The sequence below is a fragment of the Candoia aspera genome, chromosome 3, assembly GCF_035149785.1.
Source record: "Candoia aspera isolate rCanAsp1 chromosome 3, rCanAsp1.hap2, whole genome shotgun sequence".
In the NCBI taxonomy this organism is placed as follows: Eukaryota; Metazoa; Chordata; class Lepidosauria; order Squamata; family Boidae; genus Candoia; species Candoia aspera.
The window spans coordinates 204377272-204397651 of record NC_086155.1 but is presented as its reverse complement, the minus strand read 5'-3'; the positions used below and the strand labels follow the sequence as shown (position 1 = coordinate 204397651).

Genomic DNA, 20380 nt, shown 5'->3' with positions numbered 1-20380 from the left:
TAGCTTTTTGTCCTCTCCAGTTTCTTTTTCTAATTGGGATTGCATTTCTTCTGCACTCAGCTGCTTTCCCAGAATCGGTTGAATATCCCTTTAGCTTCTCCATGGCTGTGTTTTGGCTACAGCGCTGTCAAATATTCACTCTTTGGAGTTGCATTCTGGTGCTCTTCCTGAGTGTTGGTTTTCCTGTGATGGAGCAGTTCTGGCAGCTGCTCAGAACCTGTCCACTTACCTAGATTGGTAGGAAAGCACCCAGGCTATGGACTGTGTGCCCTAAGCGGGTACGTCTGGTTCCTGCTTTCTCAGTATTTTGGAAGGTGGGACAGCACACGTTGCTGTTGCCAGGATCCTGCCTCTAAAGCCTGCAACATGGCTCAAAAAAGTCTATGAAATTTCATACTCCTCTTCTTGCTAATATGAAATAAAAGCAGAAGTGTTTAAAATCATATTTGCATGCAATGGCGGTAGCTGGGAAGCTTTGAAACTGGTTCTGGTTGCTAATTTGGTGTTAGTTACAATCTTATCAAAGAAATCTATGTTCAGCTTTCAAATAAAACATTTTCACTGATAGTAAATATCATATGGCATATGATGTAGTTTCATAGATTTTAGAGGAATTTGGGGATATAAAGTAATTCTTCCGTCATCTGGATAGGGATATTTGAAATCTTTCATATACATACATACATACATACATTGGCTCCCCAGCTCAAACTCCTTGGATGCTGCTCAGATACTCAACAGCAAGACTATATAAGAAGCTTTACTGTAGGGCAGGAGGACGCCATTTTGAGCAGTAAATTGCCCTCAGTCAATATGAGAGTGCTGTTTTCTTTTACAATCTATCTAAATTATATATACAGTCCACCTTTCTCTTAAGGTCTCAGAGAGAGAGAGAGAGAGATACAGATGTTACATTATGTCATGACCTGATGTACAAGATTTTACGTGACTTCCACCACTCCCCTTGGAGAGGCGGGGAGGAAATTTCCCTACTTTTTACACACTGTATATCCTGTTTGGTGTTTTCAGTTACATTGACCATCAGGAGACATGGTTTCATTCTTACTAGAAATCTTCAGATGTACATAGCCAGATCTTATTACATGGGATTCAAACCCTCCAACATCTGTCTTTCTCAAGCTTGAAGGAAGGTAAACTGTATGAGATACAGATGTTATATTATGTCATGTGGACTGTAGGTGGACTGTATACCCATACAGTGTACCATTCTGATAGACTGTATATATCTCTTCCTGCATCACTGCTGAACATGATTTTATTATTGTTTTATTTATTGGTTTTATTGTTGTTGTGAGCTGCCCAGAGTTGCTTAAGATGGGCGGCCATATGAAGCTTTTAAATAAATAAATGAACAGCAGAACCTGGATAGTTTCTAAAGCTAATGTGCTGTATGTAGTTATGTAAAATGCAATTATCCATGAGTTCAGTTCCCGGTAGTGGGTTTGAACCCCATAGAATAAGATCTGGCTATATACATCTGATAATTCCTAATACAGGTAAAACAGGTCCCATACTGCCTCCTGGTTCCCTCTTACATCACTGCAGTTTAAATCCAGCACTCCTTTTCTCACTGTCCCTACAGCTTAACGAACATCTTCCTTTGTGTTTGTCACGCTGGGTGGTAGGGGGCAGTTGGGTGTTAATATAACTGTCATGCCTACACTGGGAAATGACAGCTCTCAAGGTAACTGTTACTCATGCATACATAGAGACAGATTTGGATTTGAATACTGCGTCAAGATGGATTGATGGATCGTGCTTTATAAGCAGAGAGATTTGTCCGCACTAATACATGTAGTTTCTTAAATTTCCCAATAGACAGTTTTTACACATGTTTTAAATACTTCACATACTGTGAAGAATTTCCAGTTCATTCCGGGCTGGTTTCGACTAGGACCGAGAAAACCGTTTTCCCCTCTACAAAACCATATTTTGAGCTGAAATATAGGAACAGCCATTCTTACTACCCCGGGTGGTAGTAGTAGACTTAAGTTTGTGAAGACTAACCATATACAACTAAAGAACAAAAAGTCAGGAACTGACAGTTCAAATCTTCTGGTATTATACATAACATAGAATACTATTCTAAATATGTTTTATGGAAATCTCATTCAGTATTAGATGAAGTCTAATTTTAAAGAAATTTTAAGAGTACATTTAAAAAAACCAATTTTTATATTCCTCGTTATCTGATTAGGGGGGAAACCTTCCCAGTTTATTCATGAAAATAGTGGAAAAATGTTGTTTAATCACCTCACAGTACCTGCTTTTGTTGTATTATAGAAACATTGAAGGATGGAAATCAGTTTTTTTTTTAATTTCCTGAGAAATCATTAAATATCATTAAAATCTCTGGAAATTCATATGTATTTCATATTGAATTATTTTATTGAAGGGATATACATTAAACGTGTTTCCATTTACATATAACCTATGCATATTTTTATCTTAGGAAAACTGTTTGGTGACTTCTTGAGTTGGAATCTAGAAGATACCCTCTCCCAGTTTCCTTTACAGCCAGGAAGTATTGCTGTATTTACTGTGTACATTAAAGTCAAGCTTGATTTCTCCTGTCAGGAAAACCTTCTACAAGACCTGAATGACGGTGGGTTTAGTTTTATTTTAATACGAAGGGCTACATTTTAATTTTGACAGGCTTCCCTCATTAGTAAAGCATATTTGAAAGCTTAAGAGTAAAACCTTTCTATTTTGCAAATATTAATGTCATGGAAATGGTAAAAGCAACTGATAGCTGATCCTACATATGTCTTTAAAAGCAGAGTTCATGTTGCTATTTAATTTATAATAGTTCTTGCTATTCATATCAATCAGGAAGAGGAAGAGAATTATGTCTTAAGGTTTGTGAAAATAATTTGTAAAAAATATATTCATGCTCATTTTGTAGATAATACAATCCTGCTTTCCAGATTCCAAAATATATAAGAAGGTTTCTGCCTAGTGGATGAGGTACTTAGGCAGGGAGAATGTAAAACAAAAAATTCATTCATTCATTCATTCATTCATTCATTCATTCATTCATTCATTCTGAAGTGGACTTTGATCAGTGATAACCTGATTTGAATCAAGAAAAAACAAATTGAACCATTTATTTAAACCAAATTTCCAATTGCTACTTCATATATTTCCTAAAGATTGATGCAAATTTGAACTTCAGCAGAACTATATTAATAGATTCCTTCTTAAGTGACTGTCCAAAAGGGATTAGGATAGAATGAAGGAAAGATGTCATCTTTGGGCAGGCCATTTTGCATCCTTGATAAATCCATTATTAACTGTTTCCCCTGCCAGTTATAGGGAATATTAAGCTTAGAAGAGAGAGTTTAACAAGGATATGGGCAGGGTGGGTTGGTTGGTTGGTTGGTTATTTATTTATTTGGCTGCCCAACTTGCAAAAATACAACTCTGTTGGCATGCAACCATAAAACAAAATCACAGTTTGCAACTCCCCCAAAACCATAATAGTAAAAACAAGTCACACTATCAGAATATAACCACATATTCTCAACCTTCCTCCTAACATTTTGGCTCTGATGCCTGAGGGAACATCCAGGTCTTTAAAGCCTTCTCCAAGGCTAACATGGTTGGGGCTAGTCAAATGTCAATGGGGATGGGAATCAATTCACAGGGCAGTCATCATAACTGAAGAGGCATGCCTCCCAGGTCCCATCAGATGGCATTGCTTCAGTGAAGGGATCTGGAATGTGCTTGTTCTGTTGAAGTCTGTGGGATGGGCATAAACAACCAGAGACAGGCACTCCTACCTTGTCCTCCTCGAAGGGCTTTATAGGTGATACCCAGTGCCTTGAATTGTACCTGGAAGCCCACTGGAAGCCAGTGCAGCTTGTGAAGTAGAGGTGTTATATTGGCATACTGAGGTGCACCCACGCATACTGGGCCAGTTGCAGCTTCAGGATAGTCTTCCAGGACAGCCCTATGTGGAGTGCATTGCAACTGTTCAATAGTTTTGGATCTACTGGATTCAAAATACATATGTCCTGTGAGCAGGACCAGGCTTTGGGTTTTTCTTAATGTCAGTGTCAATCTAGTAAAACTCATTCTAGCTTGAATTAATAGAGGAAAGAGGACAATGTGGAACAACAAGCAAGTCACATTTATTCTTCCTACATCTTTTGCCTGACTGCCTTGAGGGCTTTGGGAATAGGAATGATCCAAAATTTTGTACCTTTCTCAGGGATCATTTCTAATCAAGCTGTTATTTACTTGATTTTGGCTCTATTTTTGCACACCTTCTTTCTTTTTAAAAAAGTATCTGATACCCTGATATAAAAACTTTCTTATGGCTAGTGTGATAGCCATATTAGTTGATCAAGTATGAATCTGTGATGTGAACAATTTGGAATTTTCTTATTACCAGTGATACTGCTTTACACTTTACTTTGATTTGGCTCACTTCTACCCTCACAAAAATAAAGTCGTGTGAGCGCACACCCACCCACACCCACGACTGATAGGTTAAGACAGAGTCTGATTGTTCCCAAGCATGCAAGAAGAGTTGGTTTAGAGGAGCTGAAAATTAGATGCCTACATTTGGTACATTTGATATTTGGAAAATCATCAAACCCTGATAGTTTTCCTAGTTCAGAAATGTACACGGGGTGGGAGTGGGGCAAATGACAAAAGCAGCGGTGCATTGTTGCATTATAAGTTTATCTATTTTGAACTGGCATCGTGACATCACATACTCAAATGAAATGGGTGAAGCTCCATTGCCATGGTGTAGTGGTGGTACATTTTGATTAAGGCATCAGATCCTGCTGATGCCTCTCTGTAAATCATTTTAAGTATTACGGTTTCAGTCAAACTTACTGGAGGGTTGCATAAAGATGTGCATACACATCATAGTACATAGTGGGGGATAACAGGCTTCTGTTCTTATTCTTCTTGTCTTGTGTGCAGAAAGCAAAAAAAGAGAAAAAGGAAAAGAAACCATAAAAACAATTGGATGGTCTGTATTTGACTACATATTTGAAATCAGCTTCCTTCTCTGCTTGAGTTATGAACTGTTTGGTACTGTGCTTTTGCAAACGCATCATAAATTATGGTGGCTGTGGGCTAGACAAGTCATTTTTAATTTTCCCCCAGAGCTCCTTAAAACCACGCTAACTCTAGAAATTCACAGTACAGTGCAAAGAACTGTTATTTAGGAGAATACAGTAACAAGAAATGTCATGTACCACCATAACTAAAATTTCCGTATTTGGGAGATGAGAGATGTGAATAATTTTCATTATCATTTATAAAACATGTATATGGCTTATTTTATTTATTTTAAAATGTATAAGGTGATTTTCATTTTACTAAAAATATAAAAGGAATTTACATTAAAATAATCACAATGATGCCAATATAACAATAGATATTATTGTGTGTAAAATTAAAAATAATAAAATCAGTTATCAGGGAGGATTGCAATTAGGCTGATAGGAAAAACAAATGTTTTGCAAATAAAAATCTTTAACTGAAATCTGATCTCAATGGAAAGATGATTCTACATTTTTGAAACAATGTCCTCCAAACGCTGCCAAGTAAACAGCATGAGGTACAATAAGCAGAAACTTTTCTCAGAATGCAAAATTGCATAGGCTTATATAGAAGCAAATAGTTTTAATAAACCAGAGTATAGTTTTTCAGTAACTTGGTACTCAACTGTTTCAGGACCTATAGACTAAAAGTAACTCCTTGAACAGGTTGATAGCTAATTGGCAGCTAGAGTCCGAGTCTGAAAGGCTGTGGAAAAATGCAAGAAATACTGGTCCTGATCCCTCATCCTAGACAGCCACCTAACCAGATCTTACATATGAGAAAATCGCAGTAGCTGTGTAAACTCATCACCCAGTTTCTCCAAGAAAGGCAGATAATCGATGAGCCTAGCAGCAAGGGAGTCCTGGCAAGGCTTCCTGACAGTATTGGTTCCTTTCCTGGAAGGTAGTGGCGGCATGGCTTGGTTGTTGAAACCATCATTGTTTGGAAGGAGTGTTCTGTGCGGTCAGACTTTGGCAGTTCTGCAATGAAGTGGCTTGCCTTTCTAGTTGCTTTTCAGCAATTTTTCCATCTAGGAGTATACATATAGGGCTTGACTGCCTGGTTTATATATTCCCATGATAAATCTAAGTGCATGGAATTAGTTTAACCCTCAGTCTGGTCTGGGTTAAATTTAGTTCTCTGAAAGTTAGTTGACCAAGCCAATTCATCCTTTTTATTGATTCCAGCCTAATGGAGTGATGCAAAAAAAAATTGCGTACAGGGACTTGGAACATTGTCAGTGTCTGTCCATCCGCAAGATGACTGTCCAAACCAGAACAGAACAGGATCATACTGATGTGGGGGAAGAAGTGAAGGAAAAAAAGGAAAGAAAACGGAAAAATCTCCCCTCCTCATGATTCCTACAGGAGAGACACTTGGGGCAGTGGGTTGGAATGCTGCTGACTGCTCCAGTCCTGGTCACATGACGGAGCAGCGCTAATATTAAGGTCTTGGAAAGAACTCCAGCAGATGTGCTCTGTAGGTTTCCCTTACCTTGTTTAATTTTCCTATAACACACTACTCCCACCATGCTCCCCTTTTACATTGTACATGGTGGTAGCAGAGAGAAAAGCATTTTTTCAGCATTTCCTAGAATGTAACTGAAAAGCTGTATTGCTCACTATCCCACAAACTTGATAATTTTAGTAATGCAAGAGAAATACTGCGTACATAATTTATAAGTTGCAGTTGGTGTTCCACAAATTCTTCCAGGCAAAAGTATTATAATATGTTGATAAAAATCTAATGACTTCATACTTTAATTAACAGTTGCAGTACTAAATACACAGTGTTTGTTTTCTACTTCATTATAAATTATTTAGTATTAAGCCAGTATTAATAAAGGTAAGTTAATTACTTTGTTCTAACGGATTTTAGATGGAAATACATTTGCTATTCCGTTGGAGAAGTTAGCAGACCCTTAGAATGAAGGTGTATTGTGCTTGGCGTCAGAAGTCTTAGACTGATGGAGTGATATACATAGATTAAAATGCCCCCCAAAAGAGAAATTGTTTGAGGTTATCTGAGTTTTGCTTGTGGAAGCAAAACTCAGATAATGTTAATATCCCTATTTATAGCAAAAAAGGACTGGCCCAGTCTTAGTCTTGCTTTCTGAAGCATGAAAACTTTCTTTCATAGGTAAACTCACGTGCACAGTCAGATGACTTGTGCTCTTTTATGCTGCAGTTAGGCAAAGGAAAGAGCAGAGAAGGTACACAAAGAACTAGGATGCTTCTCTGGAGGACCGTCATATCCCACTACTCCAGGATTGGAAAATGAGCTCTTTGGTTTCTGCTTGTTGTGTTTAATTTTTTCTTAAACAATCAGTTCATATCTAGGTTAGGGTAAGGACAGTTTGCCTGCACTTGATAAGCAGTCAGTTGGTAACGGCTTGCTCCTTTTCTAAGGCATGCACAGGCATCTAACAAAGATCTGGCCACTAATGTATTTACGCATCTTCCTGTTTGAATTGCAAATGAATCTGAGTGCCATACATCCCAACTTGCATGAATCACGTTAAAACATAAAATGCAAAATAAATACCAAAACAAATCAATATCAGATATAACAACAAATATAACAGCTAGTTGATATTCATTTAACTAGAGTCAAAGCTAAAGGTTGAAATCAATTTTTTGCCTTTGGAAATAACAGGTTAATGAGCTGTGATGTTCACCTTTTTTCTCTAGACAGAAGCTACTTCTTTAAAAGTCAACCCTTCTCTTGGCATAGCAGTAAATATCTGTTACGATAAAGGGATAGATTTTAAAAGGCAGGCTTGTAGTCCGCTCTATAACATGTAGAGTGGCACATGGAAGGTTTTATGTAAATCACTTGTAAAGATTCTTGGTATAATATAATGTCACAGTGTGATTATTAATATTAGGCTATCTGACAAATATTAATGCTGTTTTACTGGGAATAGTTCATACTAATAAATGTTTATCCATTTAACGCTTATTGAATATTGCTTTCTTTGGTCACATTTAGATTTAGCATCTCTATTACGTTAAAAATATGCTGATTTCTTCCTCAATGTCTCTGTTTTCAAGATTGCCTTAGAATATTATTCTAAGTATTTCCCAAGCACATTATTCCAATCATGAATAAGCTTTGGACTTCTGTGCTTCTTTTTTGTCTTCACACAGTCAAATTATTTACCATTCTTAGATCCAAATCAGCTACAGTTTCTGATCACGTTCCAAATCAAAAGAGCAAGCTGTGATTCAGTTGCGATTTGCAGGTGTTCCTGTACTTCTCTTTGTGATTATTGTCCCCATTCTTTTCAGACTTCAGTTCAAATGGTTTAATCTTCTCTTCTTTACACTATGTAAAACATTCAAATTTATTTGAATCAAATACCATCTTATTGGCTGTGTTTGTGGACCAAATAGAACTAAAATTATTCAACTGGATTTTAGCCTAATATGTGGTATAGTTTATAGTTCAGTTCATCCTGTGAACACAGAAAATTGAGTTCAATAAACCATGATTAGGTATGGGAAAGCATGTCATGGGAACACAGTCTTTAGATAAGAATTTGGAAAGTATCCTAGAAAATGAAAGTGAGTAATTTTGACCTTTTCCCTATTTTCTAGATGGAATTAGTGTGAGTGGTCTTCCACTTTCCAGTCCAATTCGACAAGTGATAAAGCCACGTATAGAAAATAAGCCTATAAATCCACAGGAAGCCACTAAGGTTGGTGACTTCAGTCACATAAAGGTAGGTGATCAGCCCTGCAATAATTAGTTCTGTAACTTATATTAAATACTTTCCATTACAATGCAGATTTCTATGCAATAGACAATATCTGTAGCTCAGGGTTGAACTGTGAAGTTTTTGGTGCTCTCTGAGCTTGGTTGTTGGCTTGCAGACGTTTCATTACCCGACTAGGTAACATCATCAGTGCTAGTGAGTGTGGGGTTTGCTGCCTGTTTATATTTATTTATTTATTTATTATTTGAATTTATATAGCTGTCTTCTATATGGGTGGCTTACAAACAAAACAAATATAAAACAACAAAAAGAACAATACAACACTTAAAAAAAAAGAAAATGACAACATAAAAGCCTATAAAATACCATAAAAATTCATAAAATTCATAACTGAGGCAATCACATCTAACAGTAACACTAACCCAACCACTGAGCTTGCTCTGCCACATTTCCTGGTCCTCATGCCTATTGGCAAAACCATGTTTTCAGGATCTTTCAAAAGGCCAGCAGGGTCTGTACCAATCTAATCTCCAGGGGGATGATGTTCCACAGGGCAGGAATATACAGCAACTTATCCTGCCATTTTTGCTGGGGATGTGGTTTCCTCCTTGGTGGTTCCTTGATTCGGTTTCCTGCCCTATTTGTCTGGTGTTGATCCCTGCTTATCTGAGTATTGGCTGGAGAGAATGCGTTCTAGTCCTTTTGTTTCCTTCCTAGGTTTTTTATTGTCACTTTTGTATGGTGTGTGAATGTGATTTATCTCTATGTGTCTATTTATAGCCGATTTGTCTGAATGCCAAACTTCCAGGAATTCTCTAGCTTTTTGAGATTTGGCTTGATCTTTGCATCTGTATGACAGGCTTCTTCAGAATAACTAATTTAAATCTACATTCATTTTGCTTTTTTTTAAAAAAAACATATTTTGATAAAACCAAGTCATAGATGAATATATTCGTAGAGCAATTAAAATTTGGAAATATCTGGTATATTTCAGTAAAGTATGTTCCACTGTTATTTTGCTTTATAGTGCTGCTGCAGGAGTAGCGAAAACATCATTGAAATGGTTTCCTATGTTGGAACCTCTATGACAGTTCAGTAGTAGTACACAGATTGAGCATGAATGTATGAAACTTGCAGTAAGCAAGCAATCTTGGGGAAGATGTAGAACATAGGATTAAACATATAGGATGCAGGTTAAAATTCTGATCTCAAGAGTCATGGCTCGCAAGACTTGACCCTTAGGTTGTACATTAGGCAAGGCATCCTAACTCATTGTGGGTAAGGGCTGAAGCTAGCAAGATGGGAATCAGTGTCATTGTGTCAACATGGAATAGATGTCGCCAACTCTCAAAATCAAGAAAAGAGCAGCCCAAGGTCTGTTAATTTGAAAAGGCAGAATAAAAGGCATAGGCCTGGAAAGGACTCATACACACATGCACACATGTTTTGATTCCTGTCTGCAGTAGGGAGGTCTGTTTATATATGACCTTTTTGTGCCTGCAATACAGTAGTCTTCACTTAACGAACATTTATTCAGTGACTGTTTGAAATTACGACTTACGACCTGGGCCTGAAATTATAACTGTTGCAGCACTCCTGCAGTCGTGTGATCAAAATTTGGGCACTTGACAGCCCGCCTGTACTTAAAACTTCAGGGGTGCTTCAACTCTCCCCACCCACCTATCTCCCCCCCATCTCTACCCTTTTGGAAGCCCTGCACCCTGCCCTGCGAAGTGGCAAACCCAGCTGCCTGCCTACACCGCCTGGCCACACTGCCCACCTGCACTGCACCGCCCACCCACTGTGCCACCCACCCATGCCACACTGCCCACCCGCCCACACTACACCACACCACCCACCTATGCCGTGCCACCTGCCCGCACCACGCCACCCACTCACAGGATGGTCTTTTAAGGGGAAAATGGAGGAGGGATTAGGGTATTTACCTCCTTGACCTCTTGGAGGAATATAAATCTAACAAATAATATCATTTTAAAACATTGAAGTGACCTTAGTGTTCAGTCAGAATGTGTCAAGCCCAGCCCAGGAACAACGGAGAATCTGTCCATTCAAACTACAGTTCTCTGTTTGCTCAGACTGTATAGGCAGAATCTTGCCAGACTAAAGCTGCTCTACCTAACCAGAGGGGAAATAACCTGGGAAGTCTCTAGGGCGGGGCTATCCTGAGCCTCTTCGTTTTCCCACCATTGCCTCCAGGACTGTGCCTCCGCTTACCTCCTCCACCTCCTTGGAGTATGCTCCCTCCTTGCTGAGAACCAGCAGCATCACCGAAATCTACCACGTCACACCCCCCCTTCAGAGACACATTCCATAACATCACCCCCCTCTTCAGAGTCAGCCTCTCCCTCTGAGTTCTCATGGGAACTAGGCAGTGGGGGTAGAAAAAGTGAAGATGCAGTGCTTCTGTCCATTTCTGATAACTACTCCATGCCAGGTGACTCTTCCTGCAAAACAGCTACATGATTAGAAACATTCACCCCCCTCTCCCTTGGGAGCTGATGCCCGAAGTCGACGTCCGAGCCTCCTTGTCCCCTGCGACTCCCTGCCCCTGGGCCCCTTCTGAGGAAACCTTCTGTACATTCACAAACGTCTCTGCTTGCTTGGATGTTTGTGGAATTTTAATGGATCTTGTGAGGCCGTGGCTTGTCAGGGAAATGTTGATAAAACTGGTACACCAACCTGGGAGTGTGTCCATCTCTTGCATTCTCCCGTGAGTACTCTGCCTCTGAGTACCCTTTCCAGTGAATTAAATACTGAATCCCCTTCCCTCTTCTTGAGTCCAAAATAGTCTCTACCTCATATTTTTCTTCCCCATCCACTATCACTGATGAGGGTGGTGAATCGTGGGATCGCAGAGCGCTGGGAGACACTTTTTTGACCAGTGAGGAGTGATGAAACACGGGGTGTACCTTCATAGAAGCTGGCAGTTGCAAGCAATAAGCTACTGGGTTTACCTGTCTCACAACAGTGAACGGGCCCACGAACTTTTTTAATGGCCTGTTCAAAATTAAGAACTTAGTAGAGAGCCATACTTTGTCCCCCTCTGAAGTCGCTGGCCCCTCCTGTCTGTGAGCATCTGCAGCTCTTTTATATGCTGCTTTCGCCCTTAACAATTGCTCTTTGCTGCTTGCTGTTCTTGGAGAAAGTCTGCAGTGCTAGGAACCACTCCTTGTTGTGTGGTTGTAGGTAAAACTCATGGGGGGACTCCATACATTGCTTGAAACGGACACGCCGACTGATGATTGCACAGAATTGTTGTATGCGAACTCTGCTAATGGGAGTAGAGCTGGCCAGTTATCCTGGCTGTATGTGCTGTAGCATCTTAGATACTGTTGCAACACCTGGTTTTTCTGCCTCCCCATTTGTGGAAGGGTGGTGGGCAGAGGACAGGTGAATCTGTACAGTTAGTAAATGGAAAAGTGCCTTCCAAAATCTGGAAGTAAATTGACTGCCTTTGTTGCTTATTGTGTGATTAACCATCCCTCTGTATGTAAAAACATAGTCCAAAAAAAGCTGTGCCATGGCTTGGGCTGTTGGGAAGTCTCCTGCATGGTATAAAATGGGCCATTTTGGTGAAAAGATCCACTACTAGTACTGATGTATATCCTTGCACAGGGGGTAGATTGGTTATGAAGTCCATGGAGACTATATTCCATGGTTGGGGTGGTATGCATGAAGGCTGCAGCAATCCTGCTGGCTTCCCCTGAAGTGATTTAGCACGTCAACAGATGTGGCATGAAGCAACATAGTCTGTTAAGTCTGCAACCATTTTCGGCCACCAGTAGTCCATTTTAAAAACTCCCCCATGCCCAGCCGTCTCATTAGTGTGGCAAAATTGAAACACTTCCTCCCTTATTGGAAGGGGAACATACAGGCGACCATTATGCCAGAGTTGTCCCTCTTCCAGTGAAAATGGGGAAATAGTACCTTGTTGGGTCCCCTGGAGGTCATCCATCCAGGCCCTTACATATGGGTCTTGCAGCTGCTGCGCCTTGATTCATGCAAAGAGATCCTCAGCTTGCTATCCTGCTCCCAACCTCTCTGGCTTGCCATCCTTGCAGTGTTGCCTAAAGTTTTAAGGATGAAATATTTTCACATGGGGGTTTGGCTGTTGTGCCAAGATGTACTCCGGTTTATGGGAAAGGGCATCTGGTAGTTAGTTTTTGGACCCAGGGACGTATGTTATGTACAAATTGAAACAGGAAAAAACTGACTCCATCTGACCTGCCGAGGGGTGAGTGACTGAGTACTTTGCATAAGTTCCAAATTTTTATGGTCTGTGCACACCTGTATAGGAAATGCTGCTCCTTTCAGCCACTGCTTCCATTCCTGGAATGCTGTCTTGATTACTAGCAACTCTTTATTAAATATATCATAGTTTCTTTCTGTGGGTAACAGCATGCAAGAGAAAAAGGCGCATGGGAGCAATTCCCTCCCTTCTCCTTTCCCAGCCTGCAATAGCAAGTCTCGTACAGCCACATCAGAAGCATCAGCCTGGAGCACAAACTGCCGGGAGGGATTGGGGTGGTGGAGGAGGGGCTGAGAGGCAAACAGCTGTTTTATTTATTTATTTATTTATTTGTCGAATTTTATTACTGCCCATCTCCCGCCCCCAAAGGAGGGACTCCTCTTTAACTCTTGGAATGCCGATTGCTCATGTGCTGTCCAAGCAAATCTCCTTCCCTTCTTTAAAAGTTGAGAGAGGTTTTTTTCATTAGGAATGAACTTTCTGTAAAAGTTGGCAAATCCCAGGAAGCACTGCACATCTTTCACATTACGGGGAAGGTGCCATGACAACACTGCTTGCACCTTAGCTGGGTCCATCTGCAGCCCTTCTGTGGAGATCCTGTACCCCAGATAGTCCACCTGATGCAGATTGAATGCACACTTTTCCAACTTGGCAAAAAGCTTATTCTCCCTCAGTCTTCGCAACACGTTTCTGAAGTGCGTAACATGAGATGTTGCATCATCAGAATTGATTAAGATATCATCCAAATAAATTACCACATAGGCATTGATTATGTCAGAAAAAATATGATTCATGAATCTGGAAAATACTGCCCCACGCTTAGCCAGTCCAAACGGCATTACAGTATACTCAAACTTTCTATACCTGATATTGAAGGCAGTCAGGTATTCATGACCCTCTTTTACCTGAATGAGGTTATATGCATTCCTGAGGTCCAGCTTTTTCGGGCCCTCTGCAACAGGTCTGTTGTTGTTTATTTGTTTAGTCGCTTCTGACTCTTCATGACTTCATGGACCAGCCCACGCCAGAGCTTCCTGTCGGTCGTCAACACCCCCAGTTCCCCCAGGGACGAGTCCATCACCTCTAGAATGTCATCCATCCACCTTGCCCTTGGTCGGCCCCTCTTCTTTTTGCCTTCCACTCTCCCTAGCATCAGCATCTTCTCCAGGGTGTCCTGTCTTCTCATGATGTGGCCAAAGTATTTCAGTTTTGCCTTTAATATCATTCCCTCAAGTGAGCAGTCTGGCTTGATTTCCTGGAGGATGGACTGGTTTGATCTTCTTGCAGTCCAAGGCACTCTCAGGATTTTCCTCCAACACCACAGTTCAAAAGCATCGATCTTCTTTCGCTCAGCCTTCCTTATGGTCCAGCTATTGCAGCCATATGTTACTATGGGGAACACCATTGCTTGAATTATGCGGGCCTTTGTTGTCAGTGTGATGTCTCTGCTCTTAACTATTTTATCGAGATTTGTCATTGCTCTTCTCCCAAGGATTAAGCGTCTTCTGATTTCCTGACTGCAGTCAGCATCTGCAGTAATCTTCGCACCTAGAAATACGAAGTCTTTCACTGCTTCTACATTTTCTCCCTCTATTTGCCAGTTATCAATCAAGCTGGTTGCCATAATCTTGGTTTTGTTTTTTTTTGAAATCTTTATTAATTTATTTAATAAACATAGAATTACATACAAACAATAATATCTTACAATACAAAAAAGAAAAGAAGAGAGAAGAAAAAGAAAAAAGGAAATATATATATATATATATATATATATATATATAAAAAAATAAAAAGGGGGGATAAGATGAAAAATAAATAAATAAATAAATAAATAAATAGAAAGATTAGGGTTTCCAACTTTCTAGACGGTACAGCTTAGTATCCTAGCGTGTTATTTTTTTTCCTTAATTCTCTAAATTGCCTTCATTAATTCTAATAGATTAAACAGTTAAGTAATTTGCTATTTATATACTATATATTCATATTAGGTTTTTGAGTCCATTCCACATATTTGAAAAAAGGTGTCCAGTCCTTTTGAAAATCTTCCATATTTTTATCATTTAGTTGGTCTGTCAGTTTTGCCATTTGCGCCAAATTTAGGGATTTAAGTATCCATTCCTCCACAGATGGGATTAATTCTTCTTTCCACTTCGCAGCGTAGAGAATTCGGGCCGAAGTAATCAAATACAGTAGAAGTTTTCCATAGTTTTTTTCCAAATCTTTGTTCATAAAGCCCAATAAATAGAGTTCCGGTAATTTATCAATATTAACTGCCAGCATGTTACAAATTATATTATGTATAGATGACCAAAATTTTTTCGCTTTTTTACAGGTCCACCACATATGGTATAAAGTTCCAATTTCTTTTTTACATTTCCAACAGACATTTGACGTATTTCAAAACATTTTCAATAATTTTTCAGGGGTGGTATACCACATGTACATCATTTTATAAAAAGTTTCTTTTAAATTATAATTTGATGTAAATTTTAATCCCTTAGTCCACATTCTTTCCCAAACATCATATTCAATATATTATCCAAAATTTTTCTCCCATTTATTCATACATTGCTTAATTTGTACATTTAGTATTCTCATTTGTAATAACATTTTATATATTTTAGAGATCATGTGGTCATTATTAGCATAGATTTGTTCATCCCACCAAGATAGTTTTTTTGTAAATTTGTAACTTTTAGCATCTATTTTAAATTGTTCTTTTAATTGAATATATGTAAACCAATGACATAAATATCCTTCATTTTCCAGTTCTCTTGCTTTCATTGTAAATTTAGTCTCTTCGAATTTTATCAAATCCAAATATTTTAGCCACTTATAGTTTCCTATTGTTTCTTGCCTTACAAAAGCTTCTTGTGGGGAAATCCATAGTGGTATTGTCGATGTTAGAGTAGATTTATATTTTTCCCAAATTTTAAGGAATGACGATCTAATACAATGATTGTTAAATGTTTTATTTACTTTCAATTTGTTATACCATAAGAAGCCGCGCGATCCAAATTTTAAATCATGCCATTCTAAATTTAGTAATTCATGATCTTGTAGGGTGATCCATTCTTTTAACCATAATAAACCACATGCCTCATAATATAGCCTGAAATCAGGAAGACCCAAGCCTCCTCTTTCCTTGTCTTCTTGTAGTAATTTAAATTTAATTCTTGGTCTTTTCCCTTGCCAAATAAATTTTAAAAGATCTTTTTGCCATAATTTAAAAGTTTTATCAGTTATAAATATTGGAATAGTTTGAAATAAAAATAGCATCTTCGACAGAATATTCATCTTAATTGCAGAGATTCGTCCCATAAGTGATAATAATCTTGGTTTTTTTGAGGTTTAGCTGCAAGCCAGCTTTTGCACTTTCTTCTTTCACCTTCATCATAAGGCTCCTCAGTTTCTCTTCGTTTTCAGCCATCAAAGTGGTATCTTCTGCATATCTGAAATTGTTAATGTTTCCTCCAGTGATTTTAACTCCAGCCTTGGATTCCTCAAGCCCAGCTTGTCGCATGATGTGTTCTGCGTACAAGTTGAATAGGTAGGGTGAGAGTATACAGCCCTGCCGTACTCCTTTCCCAGTCTTAAACCAGTCCGTTGTTCCGTGGTCTGTTCTTACTGTTGCTACTTGGTCGTTATACAGATTCTTCAGGAGGCATACAAGATGACTTGGTATCCCCATACCACTAAGAACTTGCCACAATTTGTTATGGTCCACACAGTCAAAGGCTTTAGAATAGTCAATCAAACAGAAATAGATGTTTTTCTGAAACTCCCTGGTCTTTTCCATTATCCATCGGATATTGGCAATTTGGTCCCTAGTTCCTCTGCCTTTTCTAAACCCAGCTTGTACATCTGGCAATTCTCGCTCCATGAATTGCTGAAGTCTACCTTGCAGGATCTTGAGCATTACCTTACTGGCATGTGAAATGAGTGCCACTGTTCGATAGTTTGAACATTCTTTCATGTTTCCCTTTTTTGGTATGGGGATATAAGTTGATTTTTTCCAATCTGATGGCCATTCTTGTGTTTTCCAAATTTGCTGGCATATAGCATGCATTACCTTGACAGCATCATCTTGCAAGATTTTGAACAGTTCAGCTGGGATGCCATCGTCTCCTGCTGCCTTGTTATTAGCAATGCTTCTTAAGGCCCATTCAACCTCACTCTTCAGGATGTCTGGCTCTAGCTCCCTGACCACACCATCAAAGCTATCCCCAATATTGTTATCCTTCCTATGCAGGTCTTCTGTATATTCTTGCCACCTTTTCTTGATCTCTTCTTCTTCTGTTAGGTCCTTGCCATCTTTGTTTTTGATCATACCCATTTTGGCCTGGAATTTACCTCCGATGTTTCTAATTTTCTGGAAGAGGTCTCTTGTCCTTCCTATTCTATTGTCTTCTTCCACTTCCGCGCATTGCTTGTTTAAAAATAATTCCTTATCTCTTCTGGCTAACCTCTGGAATTTTGCATTTAATTGGGCATATGTCTCCCTATCACTGTTGCCTTTTGCTTTCCTTTTTTCTTGGGCTACTTCTAGTGTCTCAGCAGACAGCCATTTTGCCTTCTTGGTTTTCTCTTTCTTTGGGATGTATTTTGTTGCCGCCTCCTGAACAATGTTGCAAACTTCTGTCCAGAGTTCTTCCGGGACCCTATCTACTAAGTCCAGTCCCTTAAATCTATTCTTCACCTCCACTGCATTTTCCTTAGGAATATTAGTGAGCTCCTATCTAGCTGATCTGTGGGTCTTCCCTAATCTCTTTAGTCTGATCCTAAATTGTGCAAGAAGAAGTTCGTGATCTGAACTACAGTCAGCTCCAGGCCTTGTTTTTACCGACTGTACAGATGTCCGCCACCCTTGGCTGCAAAGGATGTAGTCAATCTGATTTCGGTGTTGTCCATCTGGTGAAGTCCATGTATAAAGCCGTCTCTTAGGTTGTTGGAAGAGAGTGTTTGTTATGCAGAGTGAGTTGTCTTGGCAAAATTCTATCAGCCTATGTCCTGCTTGGTTTTGTTCTCCCAGGCCATGCTTACCTGCAATTCCAGGTGTCATTTGACTGCCCACCTTAGCATTCCAGTCTCCCGTGATGAAAATAACATCTCTTTTAGGTGTGTTGTCCAGTAGGTGCTGCAGATCCTCATAGAACTGCTCTACTTCAGCTTCTTCAGCATCTGTGGTTGGGGCATATATTTGGATCACTGTGATGTTAGATGGCTTGCCCTGAATTCGAATTGAGATCATTCTATCGTTTTTTGGATTGTATCCAAGCACTGCTTTAGCCACTTTACTATTAATTATGAAGGCTACTCCATTTGTTCTGTGGTTCTCTTATCCACAGTAGTAGATCTGGTAGTCATTTGATGTGAAGTGGCCCATTCCAGTCCATTTCAGTTCACTGACGTCCAAAATGTCTATCTTTAATCTTGACATCTCACCAATAACCACATCCAATTTGCCCTGGCTCATAGATCTTTCATTCCAGGTTCCAATGGTGTGTTGATCCTTAGAACATCGGATTCGCCGTTCACCACCAGCACCGTCGGCCACTAGCCGTCCTTTCGGCTTTGAGCTAGCTGCGTCATCATGTCTGGGGCTAGTTGAACTCATCCTCTGTTCCTCCCCAGTAGCATTTTGACCATCTTCCGACCTGGGGGTCTCATCTTCCGACGGTATACCAACATATCTCTGGTTGTACTGATCCATTTAGTTTTCACGGCAAGAATACTGGGGTGGGTTGCCATTACCTTCCCCAGGGATCTCATTTAGTCTGACCTCTCTGTCATGACCTTCCCGTCTTGGGTGGCCCTTCATGGTTTAGCTCATGGCATTATTGAGGTGCTCAAGCTCCAGCACCATGAGAAGGTAACGATCCTTTGCTGAAGGCAGCAGGTCTAACAGGCCTGATATCAGAGGAAGCGGGTAATGATCCCAGATTGTGGTCTTATTGAGGTCTTTGTAATCATGGACTGTGCGCATGGGAGCTCCCTCGCTCGATTTCTGTTGGGAAGAGGCCTGTGGGTCTGGTTTCTGTGGAATGAAGAAAGTTGGGGCAGAGGCCGGGGACTTTGATGGCCTGATAAATCCCTTCTTGAGATTTACAGTACATCCAAGTTTTCCTTCAGAATAGCTACCTCCTTGGTAGACATATGATACTGTTGCTTGGCTGGGATCTTTGCCCCCAATTTCAGTTCAGTTGTGCAATCGCAACCCCGATGAGGTGGAAGAGCAACCACCTCTTCCTCCCCAAAGACATCTACAAAATCAGCATACTTGTAAACCGCCCAGAGTCCCTCTCTTGGGGGGGATGGGCGGTAATTAAATTTGAATAATAAGTAAATAATAAATAAAATACTTAGTGGGTAGTTCTACCCCTCCCCACCACCTTGATGAGTGCTGTAGGAGCTGAGGAGAATGCGGTTGTTTGCAATTTATGGTGCTGGCAATCTGGGGCGGGAAAAGAGAGTGTCCCCATTGCCCAATCTACCGAAGGGTTATGGAGCTGCAGCCATTTGGTGCCTAGCACTATTGGTACCTGTAAAGAGGCTGTTACGTAAAGGGGTAGTAACTCTGTGTGTCCTCACATCGTTACTTGTAATGGAGCCGTGCACCGCACAATGGGGCCTGCCTTCAAAGGTTGGCCATCTATAGTTTCCACTTCTATGGGTCTTGGTAGCTTTATGGTAGGTAGCTGCCACTTCTCCACTGTCTCTACATCTGTGAAGTTTGTGGTAGACCCAGAATCAATAAGAGCCTCTAGTTCTACTTTATGTCCTGATTCTAAAGACACTGTAACAGGAGTAAGAAAAAAGGCTTGTCTGTTGTCTTCAGAATGAGCTCTCCTTACTTGCTGGACAGCCCCCCTTGGGAGCTCTCATGAGGGAGGCGGGTAGAGTTTCTGTGGTTTGCAGCTGTGGAAGGAGGTGGGCGCTTATTGGTGGCTTTCTCCGATGACTTAGCCCCTGCCACTGGATTTCTTGCTGGTCACGCCCTTACTATGTGCCCTGGGGCTCCACAATAAAAACAGAGACCCAGATCTCGACCTCTCTGCCTCTCCTCCGAAGAGACTGTTCTCTTTACAGCACCGATCTGCATTGGCTGCCCCACCCCTGGATCTGAGGCCGCAGCAGGGAGAGTTGTGAATCCCGTAAGGAGTGATCCGTAGCCACCTCTGCCTCTAACACCCTGACTCTGTTTCAATTCCTCAAGTTGGTCATCAATCACCACACAACGCTGGTACAGTTCATCCGGGGTGCCTGGGGTTCCTTGCCTTACCAGTTCATCTCTAAGATCATCATTC

General features: G+C 40.3%; 1 protein-coding gene across 1 annotated transcript in view; it reads left to right on the top strand.

Annotated features, from left to right (window-relative positions):
• The window catches only part of TRAPPC9 (trafficking protein particle complex subunit 9), a 321801-nt gene that overhangs the window by 49785 nt on the left and 251636 nt on the right, over positions 1-20380 (top strand). Inside the window, exons 15-16 of the mRNA XM_063299706.1 lie at positions 2474-2626; positions 8685-8809. Of these exons, the coding sequence (XP_063155776.1) occupies positions 2474-2626; positions 8685-8809 (278 nt within the window). The remainder of the gene's footprint in view (positions 1-2473; positions 2627-8684; positions 8810-20380) is intronic.